The sequence below is a fragment of the Heteronotia binoei genome, chromosome 11, assembly GCF_032191835.1.
Source record: "Heteronotia binoei isolate CCM8104 ecotype False Entrance Well chromosome 11, APGP_CSIRO_Hbin_v1, whole genome shotgun sequence".
NCBI classification, from domain to species: Eukaryota; Metazoa; Chordata; class Lepidosauria; order Squamata; family Gekkonidae; genus Heteronotia; species Heteronotia binoei.
This window is the reverse complement of record NC_083233.1, coordinates 76266118-76284826: the sequence shown is the minus strand read 5'-3', so window position 1 is coordinate 76284826 and position 18709 is coordinate 76266118. Positions and strand designations below refer to the sequence as shown.

The 18709-nt window shown below is 48.2% G+C and overlaps 1 protein-coding gene across 1 annotated transcript in view; it reads left to right on the top strand.

The window, feature by feature from the left end:
* Window positions 1-18709, top strand: part of DNAH10 (dynein axonemal heavy chain 10) — a 168862-nt gene that overhangs the window by 49482 nt on the left and 100671 nt on the right. Inside the window, 9 exon segments of the mRNA XM_060249163.1 lie at window positions 7198-7354; window positions 7618-7851; window positions 7949-8071; window positions 9719-9952; window positions 11623-11846; window positions 14103-14372; window positions 14934-15117; window positions 17944-18078; window positions 18282-18434. Coding sequence (XP_060105146.1) covers window positions 7198-7354; window positions 7618-7851; window positions 7949-8071; window positions 9719-9952; window positions 11623-11846; window positions 14103-14372; window positions 14934-15117; window positions 17944-18078; window positions 18282-18434 — 1714 coding nt within the window.

The window sequence follows — 18709 nt, the reverse complement described above, 5'->3', positions numbered from 1 at the left end:
CCCTGCTTACACTTAATGGCTAATATCACTCGAAAGCCATGGGAGGGAGATTGGCTTATGCCTTTCCTAGGCGTGTCAAACCGGTAACCATGGTGACCCCAATGGGGGCAAGCATCACCTTCCCCCAGTCCATGTCAAGTCAGTAAAACATCATGGGGAAAGGGCTTAAGCACCCTCTCCCTGCAGTACTCCTCCCCACCAGTTCTCTTCCACAGATGTTCTCTTTGCTCCTGCCTTTGTATGGCTTGCTGGGTTTGGGACCATACAGTTGCCAAGGAAGCATGTAGATCTTCTTCGTGGTCTCTGTGCTCAGCCACGACCCCTAGCTCGGAGAATTCAAAAGCTTGCCTCAGGCATTTTTTCCAGCGCATTCCTCGCCCGTCCTGGGGAGTAGACATGCTCTGCACGTGCCTGGGACGGGGGAGGAGCGAGCCACCCACTCAGTTTCTTCTTTACCACCGCTCCGTCAACACCGCTTCTCGTTGAGCTCCATCTTTCATTATTCCCTCAGGCCTTCCCTTCCTCTTCGCCTGGTATTGTTCTGTTCCTCCTTCTTCTTGGATCTTTCTAAAAAAAAAAAAAAGGACTTGTTTTTTTCTACTTTGGATTCCCCCCCCCCTTTTTTCCTCCCCCCACTCGGCCCTCCAGGACGGGCTTATGGAAGGAAAGGACAAGATCACTTTTAAAAAGTGCCTTAGGTGTGGGACTAAGATCCCTTTGACTGATGGACACTGTTTTTGCTTGTTTTGTTTGGGGGAGTCCCATCGTGTAGAGACTTGTGTGCATTGCAGTAGTTTTGGGAAACAAGCTAGAAAAAACCGCGCGGCTAGACTGAGAAGCCATCTTCTAGAATCTTCCCTTCGCCCTGATATGTCCCACGGGTCCGACTCCGGCACCTCAATACCAGTTGTAACGGACTCGGCCTTGTCGGTTGCTTCAGTGGCTTCGGCTCCTAGGAAGCATAAATCCGACAAACATTCGAAGCGGGCTACGGACACTCAGCAGACTCCATCCAAGAAATCTAACAAGTGCTCGGACTGCTCCTGATTCACGCCCTTTGGGTTCTACTTCCACTTCTTCGACTCGAATCCAAACACCTTCCGCGACGGCAGTACCCTCAGGTTCGATCTCTGCCTCCTCGACCGGAGACCGAACACCTTCCGCAAAAACGGTGCCCTCGGGTCCGAAGTCGAGCTCCTTGGGTTTGAAGTACGGGTCCGCGGTTCCAAGCCAGTCCATGATGGCATCCATGCCAACATTACCGCTGGAACTTTCAATTCCAACTGACGTGATCTCTGACACTACTTCATCCGCTGTAATTAAAATCCCTTCAAGATCACCATCCATCCATCCGGATCTTCCTGAGGAGATTCTTGAACTCATACCAAGTGACTCGTCCCAATCTCAGAGTTGAGTCTTCAATTTGAATATCCTCGACACCCACAGTTTTTGAGACATGGCAATCTCTCCGCGTTATAGGGAGTCATCAGTGCTGGTCTCCAGGGGTTTTCAACCCTGTTGGTCTCATTCTCCACAGCACCAATACCCTCTGGCTTACAGAGACATGACCACCGGCGTTCGTTCTCGGTCCCAGGTTCGATAATCTCTTTCACATGATGCGGGCTACGTACCTCGTTGGTACCATGGTTCACCTCAATTCCTCCATGATCATTGGCAAGCCGATAGCCCATCCCCATCTAGGTCTCCATCTCCTAGAGCGCATGGCCGTCGACACCATCACCGCTATTTCTCCCGCTCTCCATTCTCGGAAGGGTATTATTCGTCATTGTATCTTCAGTACTACCCTCGGTATCATGGTAGTCCATCTCGATACCAGCACAGTCCAGCGAGACTGCCTCTAATGAGATGTCGTTCTCTACTTAAGCATCGGTCACCTGGTTCAGCTCCGGAGCCTGTGAATCCACCTCGACTTTCTCCAGTTCAACCTAGTTTTTCTCTGGTTCAACCTACCTTACTGGCTCAACCCGTTGAACCTCTGGACAAGCACCCTGAGGACAAACACCCTGAGGATGCATATTTACCGGATCCTCATTTTAGTAATCCTCAGGCCCCAGATGAGTCCGACACTGATTAATCAGATCGCTAATCGGAAGATGAGGCCCCAGCCTCTCCTACTTCAGATGTTGTTCCCCCTTCGGATTTCTCACCATCTGAAGGCTACAAAGCATATCTTGACCTGATCTCTAATATGGCCAATGCTCTCAACATTAAGCTGTCTACAGATCTGCCCAAGGTATCCGGCATTGTCCATGACCTTGTTCAAGCAGACCTTCCTGCTGGCTCTCATTTGCCAATGTTGCCGGTACACTTGGACGGTTTCTGAGAGGCCTGGGACAAGCCTGCCTCCATCCCTCCCAATGCTCATCGCTTGGAATCCCTGTATAGCAGGGGTGGGGAACCTCTGTCCTGAGGGCCATATGCGGCCCTCGAGGTCACTTGGTGTGGCCCTCAGGGATTGCTGGGCTGAACTGAGCCATGTGGCAGCCTCCCCAGGACCAGGCAGGGATCACAGGGCCTAGATGTGCTGTGCGGCAGCCTCCCTGGGGCCTGGCTAGCCAGCCAGAATTGCTGCAGGGCCTGGAAAAGTTACTGCCACAGATCAGTTTGCACTTGATTATCGTAGATGTTGTGGCCTAATATGCTAATGAGTGTGTGACCTTATATGCTAATATTAGGGGATGTGGTCTAATATGCTACTGAGTTCCTGCTGGGCTTTTTCTACAAAAAAGCCTGGAACTATGCATTTGCCTAGGGCTACGGGCCATGTGTGTGTGTGTGTGTGTGTGTCACATTAGGCTCTCCCCACATGACTTCAAATCAAAAAACAATTATTTGCATTAATTTTGCCAGCCTGAATTGTTCTCCCTTGGTGGAGCACTGTTTTTTAAGTAGATAATTTTTATGGCCTGCGAATGATGTTATAAATATCCATATGGCCCTTGGCAGAAAAAAGGTTCCCCACCCCTGCTGTACAGGATTCACACACCAGATTCAAAATTCCTTTTTACCCACCCACCACCTAACTCAGTGATTGTCCATTCAGCTTCAGAGTCTAAGCAAACAAGACATACTGCTCCTCCTGACTGGGAAGGGAAAAAGTTGGACACTCTGAGTCGTAAGCTCTACTCTGTGACTACTACAACTGCAAAAATTCACAATTACCTTGCTTATTTCTCCGCCTATGCTTTCAATCTGACCAGCCAGCTGACCTCTCTTGTTCCATCTCTTCCTGAGTCCTCCCAGAAATCCACGGCACGTCTTCTGCACGAACTCTCCAGAGTGAGTAAGCAGCAGATAAATTCAGTATGCCATGCCATATTCTGCTCATCTCGTTCCATGGCCGTGGCGGTCGCTCTTTGTCGCCATGTGTGGTTACGCAGCACATCCTTACAACAAGATATCAAACACAAGATAGAAGACTTACCCTTTGATGCTCTAGGTCTATTCAGTACCACAACCGATGAGATCCTTACATCTGTGGATGACAGCAGGAAATGTGCGAAGCGCCTGGGAGTGTCACAGCAACCTTCACAACAACAGTATCGTTCCCGTAACTGGAAACTGTCCTATTTCAAATGCCCTAGATCTCCAAAACAATCCAAGTTTTGGAAGCGCAAGACCCCCACCTGCCAAGCAGGCTTTCCAACACAAGCCTCAGTCACATTCGTCTAAGAAATCTACTCAGACTCCTAAACAGTCCTTTTGACTCATCCGACACCTTCCCTTCGACAAGACTTCACCCCTACGTGTAAGCTTGGGAATCCATCACCACAGATACGTGGTCCTGAAGGTCATAAAGCACGGATATGCCATAGTTTGATTCACCCCCTCGATTTCATCATTTCGTTCGAACTCCTGCTTCTCCTTTACTGGACACAGAGCTCCAGAATCTAGAGCCTGTTCCCAGCTACCACTGCAGAACAGGATTCTATTCCAAGTATTTCTTGGTCCCAAAGAGAGACGGTACTCTGCATCCTATAATGGATCTTCGAAAACTCAACACCTTCATCCCACACAGAAAGTTCTGTATGAGAAGAAGAAGAAGATATTGGATTTATATCCCGCCCTCCACTCCAAAGAGTCTCAGAGTGGTTCACAATAACCTTGCAGTCGATACTTCCTCTCATCCCTCAGAGATCATGGCTAGCGTCCTTAGACCTTCAGGTGCCTACTTCCATGTGACAATTTGCCAGCATCACAGAAAGTTTCTAAGATTTGCCATCGGTCGTCGCCATTTTCAGTTCAGAGCTCTTCCCATTTGGTTTATCGACCGCCCCGTGTTTTCATGACGTGTATGACTGCAGTCGCTGCCATTCTCCGTCAACAAAGAATTTCTGTCTTTCCTTACACAGACGATTGGCTCCTGACCACTCTGTCTCCATATCGGCTGAAGAAGGACATTTCATTCACCCTGGAACTTCTGGGTTCCCTGGGCCTTTGCGTGAACTGGACAAAATCGAAACTCGTGGCCTCTCAAGAAGTTCATAGGGGCTCGCCTGTGTACGGTTCCACATCTGGCATTCCTTCTGGCAGACCGCAGTCTTCAGTTGAAATCCCGGGCAAGGTCTATCATCTCTTCTCCAGCACAACCAGCCCTAGCAATACTGAAAATGCTAGGCCTTATGGCAGCGACCACCTCGGTTCTCAAATATGCTAGGCTCCGAATGCGGCCTCTTCAAATGTGGTTTTTACATACCTTTCGACTACATCGTCATCACCAACTGTCGACTCTGCATGTTCCACTCAAAGTCAGAGACTCCCTACTCCGGTGGACAGAGGATGCCAATTTGATCTCAGGCAAACCTTTTCTACCGTCTTCCCCCACAGCAATAGTGACGACGAACGCTTCAAAGCAGGGTTGAGAAGCTCACTTCGAAGATCTTACTGTCCAAGGCACTTGGACAACCAGGGAGAGCTCACTCAACATCAACTGCTTGGAGCTATTGACAGTAGACCGGGCTCTACTCTCCTTCCTCCCGTCTATTCGGGGATTGCACGTTCAAGTAGCATCTGACAATCTCACAACAGTCTTCTACATCAACAAGCAAGGGGGGACAGTATCGGCGACTCTCTGCGACCTAGCAATCTCCCTGTGGACCTGGTGTATTGAGAACGGTATCTTCCTCACAGCCATCCATCTACCTGGTGTTGACAGCGTTTGGGTAGACGCTCTCAATCGGTCCTCCACAGACAACCACGAATGGTCTCTGAATCGCAAGTACCTCCTTCCTGAATTTTGGTACTCCTCTAGTGGATGTCTTTGCCTCACCAGCCAATGCGAAGTGTTACAGCAAAGTTTTACAGCAGAGGTTTTCAAGATGTCTTTCTCCGCAAATGGTTGGGCAGTCTGCTTTACATTTATCCGCCAATACCCCTCCTCACCAGGACCCTTCAGAAAATTCTTCACGATTGGTAACACCATGGTGGCCTCGGCAGCCATGGTTCACCAGACTACTCGTTCTCTCTCGCAACCTCCATTACCAGTTCCCTCTGACCAAGGATCTGTTGTCCCAACAGAACGGGAAAGTGCTTCATCACAATCTGGCCATGTTGAAACTGACAGCCTGGAAGATCCACTTCTGATACCTCCTCCTTCAGTTCGAGAGGTTATTATCAGTGCGAGGAAGCTGTCTACTCGCTGCTCCTACCATTATAAATGGAAGTACTTCTCTATTTCTGCCTCCCTACACCATTTTGTGCCCCAGTCTGCATCGATTTCGAACATACTGCATCAATTTCGGACATATTCTGACTCTCTGCGACTGGTCTAGGATTTTCCTCACTCAAAGTCCATCTGTCTGCCATATCAGCCTATCACCCTCCTATTAATGGGCAGACTGTTTTCTCTAATTCCATTACCAAGTCATTTTTGAAATGATTACTTCATGTACATCCTCCAGTTAGAAACTTCCTTCCTTCCTGGAGTTTGTCCTTGGTTCTCTCACGCCTTATGCAGCCTTCATTTGAGCCTATGGCCTCTATTTCTCTTCAGTTACTTACTTGGAAGATTGCATTGTTGGTAGCCCTAACTTAGGGGAAGCGGGCTAGTTACATTTGCGCTTTCTGCGCAGACCCACCATATACCGTCTTTCATAGAGACAAGGTGGTTTTACGCCCAGATCCTACCTTTCTCCCTAAAGTTGTATCATCGTTTCATTTGTCTAATTCTACAGTTCTACCCTCCTTCTTTCAGGATTCTAAGGAAGTAGGCCAAAAGGCGTTACATAACTTAGATGCCCGCAGAGCGTTAGCCTTCTATCTGTCTGGGACTCGCCCTTTCTGGAAGGTACCCAATCTTTTTGTGGCCCGAGGGAAACCCAATGAGGGCACAAAAATATCAACACAACGCCTCTCCAAGTGGGTATCGTCTGCGATTTCACTATGCTACAAGCTCGCTAAACAGCCCTTACCTTATCCTCTGAAAGCTCACTACACTAGGGCTGTGGCCTCTTCGTCAGCTCTCCTTCATGGGGCATCTTTAGAGGACATTTGCGCAGCTGCCGTGTAGTCCTCCCCATCGACATTCATCTCACATTATGCACTGGACGTTCGTACAAGACGAGAGATGCCTCTTTCGACCAAGCAGTTCTTCGTTCTGTTTTCCATTAAAGCCTTGTTCAAAAAGGTCTCCTACGGGTATGATATTTTGGAGTTGGGTTATTTCATGCCAGCACCCTCCAGCCTACTACTAGAGACAGCTTGCTAATCACCCATGTGTGGGACTGCACAGAGACCACGAAGAAAATAAACAGGTTGTTTACCTGTAACTGATGATCTTCGAGTGGTCGTCTGCAGTCACACATGTCCACCCAGCCTTCCCCGCTGCTGGCTCAGTTTATTCTCTCTGCGTTCAACCCGTTTGAACCTTTCTGCCTACCTTATTCTCTTGTCAGTAGCGGCTGGAAGAAACTGAGTGGGCGGCTCGCTCCTCCCCCTGTCCCAGGCATGCGCAGAGCATGTCTACTCCCCAAGATGGGCGAGGAACATGCTGGAAAAAACACCTGAGGCAAGCTTTTGAATTCTCCGAGCTAGGGGTTGTGACTGAGCACAGTACCCATGTGTGTGACTGCACAGATGACCACTCGAAGATCATCAGTTACAGGTAAGGAACCTGTTTTTATGCCTTCAAGCAGTGAACCAAAAGTCTCTTATTGTCAACCCGTCAATTAATTTCAGGCACTGGAAAGAACTGATGAACCGAACCGGGACCCATTTTGAAATGACAACCGAAACGTTCACCCTTGAGAACATGTTTGCCATGGAGCTGCACAAGCATTCTGACGTTATCAACGAGATTGTGAGCTCTGCTGTCAAAGAGCTCAGTATTGAGAAGGTAAATTCTCTCTCTGCCGGCAGCCAGGCCCAACTGTCGCAAATTTAGATTGGAGTCCCTTCGCACCTTAGAGACCGAGCAGAGTTTTGGCAAAGTTTTCGAGCTTTGCTGAAGGCAACTCTTAACTGTTCTGCTGCAGACCAACACAGCTCTGAAATGATCACTCTTAATACACTGACAGCCAGAATCAGAATGATGAATTTGAGAATATAACCCTTAGAGATGCTGAACGTTCTTTTTGCCTTTTTAAAATTCCGTCATAGGGCGTGAAGGAAATAGTAGAAACCTGGGAGAGTATGAAGTTTACGGTGCACAGGTACTTCAAAGGCACCCAAGAACGGGGCTTCATTTTGGGCTCCGTCGATGACATCGTTCAGATCCTGGACGACAATGCCGTCAACCTCCAGAGCATTTCCGGGAGCAGATTTGTAGGGCCATTCCTGGCGACTGTCCACAACTGGGAGAAAACCCTCTCCTTGATCGGCGAAGTAATCGAGGTAGAGAAGAGGACGGGGGTCTGCTGAGCTTGCGGTTTTGTGGTCCGCTCGGTTTAATTCACCCGCCCTTCACTGGAATTCTGTTTCCCTTCCTCAGGTCTGGATGATGGTTCAGCGGAAATGGATGTACTTGGAGAGTATCTTTATCGGGGGAGACATCAGATCTCAGCTGCCTGACGAAGCGAAAAAATTCGACAACATCGACAGGATTTTCAAAAGGGCAAGTTGCTGGCCTGAGTTTTGATAGTTTTGAGAGCTAGCTTGGTGTAGTGGTTAAGTGTGCAGACTCTTATCTGGGAGAACCACGTTTGATTCCCCACTCCTCCACTCGCAGCTGCTGGCATGGCCTTGGGTCAGCCATAGCTCTCACAAGAGTTGTCCTTGAAAGGGCAGCTACTGTGAGAGCTCTCTCAGCCCCACCCATCTCACAGGAGGGTGTCTGTTGCGAGGGAGGAAGATAAAGGAGATTGAGAGCTGCTCTGAGACTCTTGAGATTCGGAGTGGAGAGTGGGATATAAATCCAGTATCATCATCATAGGGGCTTTGGGAGAAGTGCAGAGTGATGATCGCATAACACTTATTACATTTGGGAGCACCTTTCGGTATTTCAGTCTAAAATAACCGACACATCATTGAAAATATGGTCTGATCAATAAAATTTAAAAGCCTAAATAAAACCATGCAAAGCAAGTCAGATTATTTTTGTTTTCAAATGATTTGTATCAGATAAATGTTTTTTTCCTTCTTTTGAGAAACATCAAGTGATGGGGAAGCCTAGCAGGCAGGCAATCTGTTATTTTGGGGCAACCCATGAAAAAGCCCTGCTCCCGGCAGATAGTTAGTTTATTCAATTTATATCCCGCCCGCCCTGCTCAAGCAGGCTTAGGGTGGCTCACAATTTATAATAAAACAACAATATAAACACATTAGGTTAAAATGACAGTCAGGTGCTAACTATGATACAATTAAGGAAAGGAAAGGTCCCCTGTGCAAGCACCAGTCGTTTCTGACTCTGGGGTGACGTTGCTTTCACGACGTTTTCACGGTAGACTTTTTACGGGGTGGTTTGCCATTGCCTTCCCCAGTCATCTACACTTTCCCCCCAGCAAGCTGGGTCCTCATTTTACCGACCTCGGAAGGATGGAAGGCTCAGTCCACCTTGGGCTGGCTACCTGAACCAGCTTCCATGGGATCGAACTCAGGTCGTGAGCAGAGAGTTCAGATCACAATATTGCAGTACTGCTGCTTTACCACTCTGCGCCATGGGGCCATTAGATACAATTAAACAATATAGTAAATAGATACACAGATGGCATTCAGTGGTCTTAAAAGATATCCATTCAGATCTAATGTCTTCGGAGATAGCAGCCATTTCATTTCATTCTAGTTGACAACTAACTGTCAGACGCAAGCTGAAATAGCACTGTCTTACAGGCTTTGCGGAACTGGGCAAGGTCCCGCAAAGCTCTGACATCCTCTGGAAGTTGGTTCCACCAATGAGGGGTGACAACTGAGAAGGCTCTTTCGTGCATTGTTTTGAGTCTTGCCTCCTTTGGCCCGGGGCTCGATAGCAAATTTTGAGTTCCCAGTTGAAGTTCTTTCTGGGGAATGTGGGGAGAGGCAGTCCCTAAAGTAGACAGGTCCTTCAGCTGCCCTGAGCCTGCTTTGGATACAAGTCTAGTTAATAATAACAATAATAATAACAAATAAATAAAGATAGACAGATAGCAGTCCAGCATACATTAAAAGTGGTGCCTCAGCCTATAGGCAGATCCTAAAGCGCGCGCAATTCAGAGCACACCACCCTACCGTTAACAGGATAATTCATGATCAGTACTCCCTCAACTCCATGCCCTTTTGCCTGCAGATAATGGCGGAAACAGTCAAAGAGCCGGTGATAAAGAAGTGCTGCGAAGCTCAAAACCGCCTCTCAGACCTACAGAATATAAGCGATGGCCTGGAGAAGTGCCAGAAAAGCTTGAACGACTACCTGGACTCCAAGAGAAATGCTTTCCCCAGATTCTTCTTTATATCAGATGACGAACTGCTCAGCATTCTGGGCAGCAGCGACCCACTCTGCGTACAGGAGCACATGATAAAGGTATCCTTCTGTAACCACATTTGACCCCTTCCGCTTCCTTCTTTTCCGTGTCAGTGGGCAGTCTCTGCACCTAGGGCCTTCCTTGAGATGCAGTGCAGCTGTCGCCTTCTGGTATCCGAGGGAGCAAGAAAATTACCCAGCATCCTCAGTTCTTCAGAGGGGCTGTAGCTTAGCAGCAGAGTGTCAGTTTTGCAGACGGAAGTTCCCAAGTTCAATCCCCGGTGTCTCCATTTAACAGGATCCAGTAGTAGCGGACGTGAAAACTCCACTGGAAACCATGGAAAGACATTGCCAGTCAGAGTATAGGAGAAATACCTTAGTAGATCCAAATTCTGCGCTAGACCTTTAATCCTGGTTCAGCCCTGTCCCAAAACTGATTTTCTACACTAGAATCATAGACTCACAAGAGTTGGTTTCTACGATTCTAGTGTTGAATGTCAGTTTGAGGACAGGGCTGAACCAGAACTACAGGTCTAGTGCCGAATTGGCCCAATAGTTTAACTCAGACCAATTTCCCACTAGCCTTATGCCCCTCTCACGCTCCTCTTCTCTGCAGGGCTTCCGTTGGATTTCACACCATCTGCCCCGGGGCCTTTTTCACATGGCAAACAGAAACTGGTTCTTAGAGGATCTTGTTTGCTGTGCGAAAGAGGCAGAGCGAGTTGCAGCCCCGGGGCAGTTAGTGTGAAATCCGACCGAAGCCCTGCGGAGAAAAGGAGAGTGAGAGCGGCATAAAGCAAGTGGGAAACTGGTCTCAGTCTAAGGCAGCTTCCAGTGTCTGTATGTCCTACTTTAAGCAAACAGTAAGTGAATTTAAGTGAGCCGTAATTAACTAAATATTTTGCCCAGATATTGACTAAAGTCGTGTGTGAGAAATGGTGACATATATGAGGACATTATTCCTATTAAAGCTATTCCAAATGCTTATGCCCACTGTGTTTGCAAATATTGGCCCCTGCAACAGCTGTGTTAGACAAACCATTTCCCCCCTTGAGTCTAGTGGCACATTTAAAACCAACAAGCTGTAATCTTCCTGACGTTTTGTGGCTGGGCCCACCTCCTCTGGCAGCCGTTTTGTGATCGAGCCCACCACCCTGAATCCATTACCCCCTCCCCCCCCTTGTTATACCCTAAGTTTGCAAACAGCGTACATTTCCTCTCCTTGTTGATAGATCCAGGTGGGCAGCCGTGTTGGTCTGAAGCAGTAGAACAAAGGAGGAGTCAATTGGCACCTTTAAGACCAACAAAGTTTTATTCCGAAGGTAAACTTCCTTGTGCTCCAAGCACACTTCATCAGATGAGGAATCAGGTACAGTGAGCAGAGCTACATATAGCTGGTAGGCAGTGGTTTAGAATGTTTAGCATTCTTACCTTCTGATTAAAACTTTGTTGGTCTTAAAGGCGCAACGACTCCTAGTTTGTTTCCTCTCCTTGTTATACACCACCACTGGTGGAGAAGGGTTACCAGTCACTCTGTAGGAAGGGCCGTACTCAGTTTAGTAGGGTCTTCCCGTTTCTGGTGGGAGGCCAGCAGCCAGACCCTACACGGCCTGCTGCGCGGAAAGAGGTTTTGTAAGTTCTGCTCTTCTTAAATGTTAAGAGCTGGTGATGCAGGAGTCCTTAGTGATTAAGACCATGCTTAAGTCTTCTCCTTTCGTGATGTATCTCAGATGTACGACAACATTGCTTCTCTCCGGTTTCACGAAGACGACAACGGCACGAAGATCGCTTCCGCCATGATCTCCGCCGAAGGCGAAGTGATGGAGTTCCGCAGATCCGTAGCAGCCGAGGGTCGAGTGGAGAACTGGATGACTGCTGTGCTCGCTGAAATGAGGAGGACCAACAGGCTGGTCACGAAAGAAGCCATCTTTCGGTACTGCGAGGACCGGAGCAGGTGAGGTAGTCAAACGCAGCATGTTAGGCAGGCAGCAGATTGGATGGAGTTGTCGCTCAAAGAGATTTTTTTTTCCATACCAGCTCTCAAGACTGTGCTAGTTCACCACCCACCTGCATTTCCAAGCAGAATCAGCTTGGGACATTTAGCCCGGGTTATTGTAGAAGAAGAAGAAGAAGATATTGGATTTATATCCCGCCCTCCACTCCGAAGAGTCTCAGAGTGGCTCACAATCTCCTTTACCTTCCTCCCCCACAACAAACACCCTGTGAGGTGGGTGGGGCTGAGAGGGCTCTCACAGCAGCTGCCCTTTCAAGGACAACCTCTGCCAGAGCTATGGCTGATCCAAGGCCATTCCAGCAGGTGCAAGTGGAGGAGTGGGGAATCAAACCCGGTTCTCCCAGATAAGAGTCCACACACTTAACCACTACACCAAACTGGCTCTCACAGTGCTGGAGGAAAGCGCTGCCAAGTCCCAGCCCATTAAAGCAACCCCTTAGGGTTGCCGAGGCAAGTTGAAGAAGACTGCAGATTTATGCCCCACCCTTCCTTCTGAATCAGAGACTCTGAGTGGCTTACAATCTCCTGTATCTTCTCCCCCCACAACAGACACCCTGTGAGGTGGGTGGGGCTGAGAGGGCTCTCACAGCAGCTGCCCTTTCAAGGACAACTCCTGCAATAGCTATGGCTAACTCAAGGCCATTCCAGCAGCTGTAAGTGGAGTAGAGATGAACAGAAGTGGTTTGCCATTGCCAGGACTTTTTTTGTAGCAGGAACTCTTTTGCATATTAGGTCACACACCCCTGATGGAGCCAATCCTCCAAGAAAAGAAGAAGATGAAGAAGATACTGGATTTATACCCAACCCTGTACTCTGAATCTCAGCGTCTCAGCGTCTTACAGTCTCCTTTACCTTTCCCCCTCCTCACAACAGACACCCTGTGAGGTAGGTGGGGCTGAGAGAGCTCTCCCAGAAGCTGCCCTTTCAAGGACAACCTCTGCAAGAGCTATGGCTGACCGAAGATCATTCCAGCAGCTGCAAGTGGAGGAGTGGGGAATCAAACCCAGTTCTCCCATATAGGAGCCCATGCACGTAACCATTACACCAAACTGGCTCTCAGGGCTTACAAGGCTTTTAGTACAGGGCTACTGTAAGCTCCAGAAAGATTGGCTATATCTGGAGTGTGTGGCCTAATATGCAAAGGAGTTCCTGCTACAAAAAAAGCCTACCATCACCTGCCTAAGAACATAAGAGAAGCCATGTTGGATCAGGCCAGTGGCCCATCCAGTCCAACACTCTGTGTCACACAGTGGCCCAAAACCCCAGGTGCCATCAGGAGGTCCATCAGTGGGGCCAGGACACTAGAAGTCCTCACACTTACCCTTCCCAAGCACCAAGAATACAGAGCATCACTTGCTTTGTCAGCTCTATGCCTCTATGTGGTAACCCTGGACTTCCTTGGTGGTCTCCCATCCAAGTACTAACCAAGGCTGACAGTGTTGGGCTTCCAAGAGCTGATGAGTTCGGACTCGCCGGGGCCATCCAGGTCAGGGCTATAAACACCACAAGGGTATATATGCGGTGGTGGTGGAGGAGAGAACCATCAGTCGCAACCGACTATGCCGACCCCATAGGGTTTTCAAGGCAAAGGACATGCAGTGGTGGTTTGCCCTTGCCTGCTTCTGCGTGGCGACCCTGGGCTTCCTCGGTGGGCTCCCTTCCAAATACTGATCAGGGCTGATCCTGCTTAGCTTCTGAGAGCTGCTAACTCCTGTTCAGTGTATGGTCCACTAAGACCCCTAGATCCTTTTCACACATACAGCTGCCAAGACAAGTTTCCCCAATCCTATAATGATGCGCTGGATTTTTCCTACCTAAATGAAGAACTTTACATTTGTTGTTGTTGTTCAGTCGCACAGTCGAGTCCCAACTCTTTCCGACCATTAACATTTTTTTAATTTGTCTTAGCCCAGTTTTCTAGCCTGTCGAGATCAACCTGTGTCCTGTCCTTGACTTCTGCTTGTATTTTGGCCTCCCTCCCAATTTAGTATCATCTGCAAATCTAATAAGCGTTCCCTCATCCAAAACATCCATCCATCTTCCACTCATGGTGGATACCCTAAGCAGTCCATATAGCTCCAGTCCATATATCTCCGGACGACTGAATACTGCAAGCGTAACCCAGATTGAAATTTTCAGACATGAAATGTCCTACTACGCTTAGTTCTGCATCGGTGAGACACTCTTTTTCCTTAGAGTTGACTGGATGCTGATGTATCAAGGCATGATGGTGCTGGCTGCCAATCAAGTGTGGTGGACTTGGGAAGTGGAAGATGTCTTTCGGAAAGTGAAGAGGGGAGAAAAACAAGCCATGAAGAATTACGCCAAGAAAATGCACCAGCAAATCGACTCACTGGTCACGCGAATCACCAAACCTCTAAACAGGAACGACCGGAAGAAATACAATACGGTTCTCATCATTGATGTCCACGCGAGGGATATAGTTGACACATTTGTAAGAGACAGGTAATCGCAAGTCAGTTTTATTGCACAGTAGAGAATCAATGACACTCTTGTAGAATCTGGTGTAAAGCAGAAATTCCTGGGGTCCCAAATAAGGTCCTATCAGTGCTGATCCTCCTAATTTTTCTGCCTGTCTCCTGTTCATCTTTTCCTCTGTGCTCTCTGCTTGTGCTGCTTCTCTCACCACCATTGATAGCATGCTCTGTTGACATAAGCTTCACAGACGTCTGCATACTGTTGCTGGATTTATTTTGTACCCTCAGCAACACAAACCCCAAACCCAGAAACTTTACCCTATTTTACTCAACTTTACCCTCGTTTCTGTCTGCTCTCCTGACCTAGATTCTCAACTTATACTGCTAGCTGAGAGCTTATGCTGTTAGCTGAGAGCAATATGGATGCAGAAGAGCTTAGAACTCTTGTTGTCGGTTTCATAAAGAGGGCCAACCCAAGAAAAAAATCCTGCCACACATACTTTGTACCCAAGACATGAAAGCCCGTCGCTTGTTCCCGCTTGTTCCTGGGAGCTCCTGCAGCCTCCTTTCTCTCTCTCTCTCTTTTTAGCATAATGGATGCCCGTGAGTTCGAATGGGAAAGCCAACTGCGTTTTTATTGGGACAGAGAGCCCGATGAACTCAACGTGCGGCAATGCACCGGCACCTTTTCCTATGGTTACGAGTACATGGGCTTGAATGGGCGGCTAGTCATCACACCGCTCACGGATCGCATCTATCTAACACTCACGCAGGTAAACTGTGAGCTTTTCCTGTGAATTAAGTGTCCTTGAACAAGCAGATTAAAAGCCTGGAATGCCTAAAGCAAAGTTCTGCCTCCTGCTTCCTTCACTGAGCACCTTGGCACCAAACACGGAATCTCCTCGTGCCTTAACAGAGAGGTTTTATATGATTTCTTATGTGCAGTCTTTATACCTTTAAATCCAATATATAATTGGTATAAATCCAATTTCTTCTCTTCTTCCTCTTGAACGTATGAGCATACGAAGCTGCCTTATACTGAATCAGACCCTCGGTCCATCAAAGTCAGTATTGTCTACTCAGACTGGCAGCGGCTCTCCAGGGTCTCAAGCTGAGGATTTTCACGCCTACTTGCCTAGACCCTTTTTGGAGATGCCAGGGATTGAACCTGGGACCTTTTGCTTACCAAGCAGATGCTCTGCCACTGAGCCACCGTCCCTCCTCTTTTTTATCTGTTTCTTCTAAGTAGTTTTTAAAAAACCTCTGGTTTTACATTGTTTTTGCTTATATCTTTCTGCCTCTCAGAGTTTGGAATAATTTCCTTTAAAAAACTTCTGTTGCATTTAAAGTTAATATACTGCGCTTCATTTGCTTTTTGCAGTATTTAAGCATTAATTGATTAATTGTTAATGGGCTGCAGTATTTAATTATTAATTAATTGCCGTATTTAAGTATCAATTGATTAATTGTTAATTGGTTGCAGTATTTAAGTATTGGTTAATTAATTGCAGTGTGCAACTATTAATTGATTGATTATTATCTGGTTGAGAGCCAGTTTGGTGTAGTGGTTAAGCGCACGGATTCTTATCAGGAAGAACCAGGTTTGATTCCCCACTTCTCCACATACACCTGCCGATGCGATCTTGGGTCAGCCACAAGTTCTCTCAGGGCTGTTCTGTTCAAGAGCAGTTCTAGGAGAGCTCTCTCAGCCCCACCTACCTCACAGCCAGTGTTCCCTCTAAGCTGAGTTAGTGTGAGCAAGCTCACTGTTCTTAGCCTCCAGCTCACACACTTTTGTCTCAGCTCAGGGAAAATGGCCCCAGAGCAAACTAATTTATGCCGCAGCTCACAATTTTAATGCCAGTTGCTCACAAAGTAGAATTTTTGCTTAAGTGACCCCACAGCTGAAAGGGAACATTGCTCACAGGGTGTCTGTTGTGGGGAGGGGAAGGAAAAGGAGATTTGTAAGCCACTCTGAGACTCCTCTGGCTAGCAAAGGGCGGGGTATAAATCTGATTTCTTCTCTTCTTCTTCCTCTTCTTTATCTGTTTCTTCTAAGTAGCCCTGGGTATTCTTTGAAGCTGGAGGGTGAAGCGGAAATTGCCCAGTGGATAGATAGATGCCTGACACAGAATTCTTGCTCCTAAGCTAGCAAGACAAGCAACCAGTACACATTGGGAAGCAACAAGGGGAGCCACCCCATTGTGCTTCTCCTCTGGAGAGCCAGTTTGGTGTAGTGGTGAAGTGTGTGGACTCTTATCTGGGAGAACCGGATTTGATTCCCCACTCCTCCACTCGCAGCTCCTGGAATGGCCTTGGGTCAGCCGTAGCTCTGGCAGAGGTTGTCCTTGAAAGGGCAGCTGCTGTGAGAGCCCTCTTCAGCCCCACCCACCTCACAGGGTGCCTGTTGTGGGGGAGGAAGGTAAAGGAGATTGTGAGCCGCTCTGAGACTCTTTGGAGTGGAGGGCGGGATAGAAATCCAATATCTTCATCTACCTCACAGGGTGTCTGTTGTGGGGGAAGAAGGTAAAGGAGATTGTGAGCTGCTCTGAGACTCTTCGGAGTGGAGGGCGGGATATAAATCCAATATCCTCATCTACCTCACAGGGTGTCTGTTGGGGAGGAAGTTAAAGGAGATTGTGAGCCGCTCTGAGACTCTTCGGAGTGGAGGGCGGGATATAAATCCAATATCTTCATCTACCTCACAGGGTGTCTGTTGGGGGGTGGGGAGGAAGGGAAAGGAGATTGTGAGCTGCTGTGAGACTCTTCGGAGTGGAGGGCGGGATATAAATCCAATATCTTCTTCTTTTTCCTTTCGAGCAGAACCCATACCAAGTATCCCGAGCCCAAATCAGGAATTGGGAAGCCTGAAGATAGATAATAGCCCTTCCATAGACCCCAAGGCAGTCTGGAAAAGGGAAAACGACTCCTGGTGTGTTGCTGTGCCCACCTGCACCACTAAAGTAATAATAGATAAAGTAGTAATAGATAGGCAGACAGGCAGGCAGGCAGTTTGTTAGGTCGCTTCAAAAGCTTGCTGAACCTGTTTGACCAGAGGCAGCGGAGGGAGAAAAGGAGAGCCACAAGAAATTTTTCTCCCTGATACTAGGACCTGAGAGCATCCAGTGAAGCTGATGAGCAGCAGGTTCAGGACAGACAAAACTTTACCCAGAGGGTGCTTGAAATGTCTGATTCGCTGCCAGAGGATTTAGCGGTGGCCAAAGGAATAAACAGCTTCAGAAGAGGATTTGATAGATTCGTGGAGGATACCAGTGGCTCCTAGCCGTGGTGATTGAGGGGAACCTCCACATTCAGAGGCACTGATCCTCTGAATTCCAAAGCCCAGGAGGCAGCATCAGGAGAAGGACTAGAACTCCTTGCCCTGTTGTGGATCCTCCAGAGGCCAGTGGTTGACCGCTGTGTGAGACAGGATGCTGGACTAGAAGGACGATTGATCTAATCCGGCAGGATTCTCATAAGACAAAACTTCCCCAAGCCGAGTGCTTTCTCAAATCTCTTTAAAATTTGTTATCCTTGGTTGATGGAGAAGCAGAGCAGCTCTTTCTTTCCTAGCCTCATTGGATTATTTTCCTCCAAAGGCTTTGTCCATGTACTTGGGTGGAGCCCCGGCAGGCCCGGCAGGAACAGGGAAGACAGAGACCACCAAAGATCTCGCCAAAGCCCTGGGCTTGCTTTGCATAGTCACCAACTGCGGAGAAGGCATGGATTTCAAGGTAAGGACCTCGGCGCTGCCTTTTCCGCGGCGCCCTTTTTGTTGCGATAGGAAGGTGCCAGCCAGCTGTCCTGTCACTTACGAGATGCAACAGACAAGAGCGGGGCCTTGACCATCCTGTGACTCTTGACCACTCCCCTAAAAGAACAATATGGCATCACTATTCAGAAATCCAATGCTTTGAATTCTCCTTTTGCCTTTTAGGCAGTGGGCAAAATTTTTTCCGGCCTCGCCCAGTGCGGCGCTTGGGGTTGCTTTGATGAATTTAACCGGATCGACGCCTCCGTGCTTTCGGTCATTTCCTCGCAGATCCAGACCATCCGGAACGCTCTGATGAACCAACTGAAAACGTTTCAGGTACAAAAAAGCAGAAAGCTGGCTTTGGATGCGAGGCATGAAGAGTTGGGGTTGCGTTTATTCACGTGCACAAAGACATGGGTCACGGGGAAGGGCTGGGGCTCAGCAGCGGAGTGTCTCCTTGGCATGCAGGAAGTCCCAGGTTCAGTCCCCAACACCTTCTGTTAAAAGGACTAGACAGGTGACGAGAAAGACCTCTGCCAGGGACCTTGCAGAGCCCCTGCCAGTCTGAGTAGACGATACAGACATGGATGGACCACTGGTCTGATTCAGGA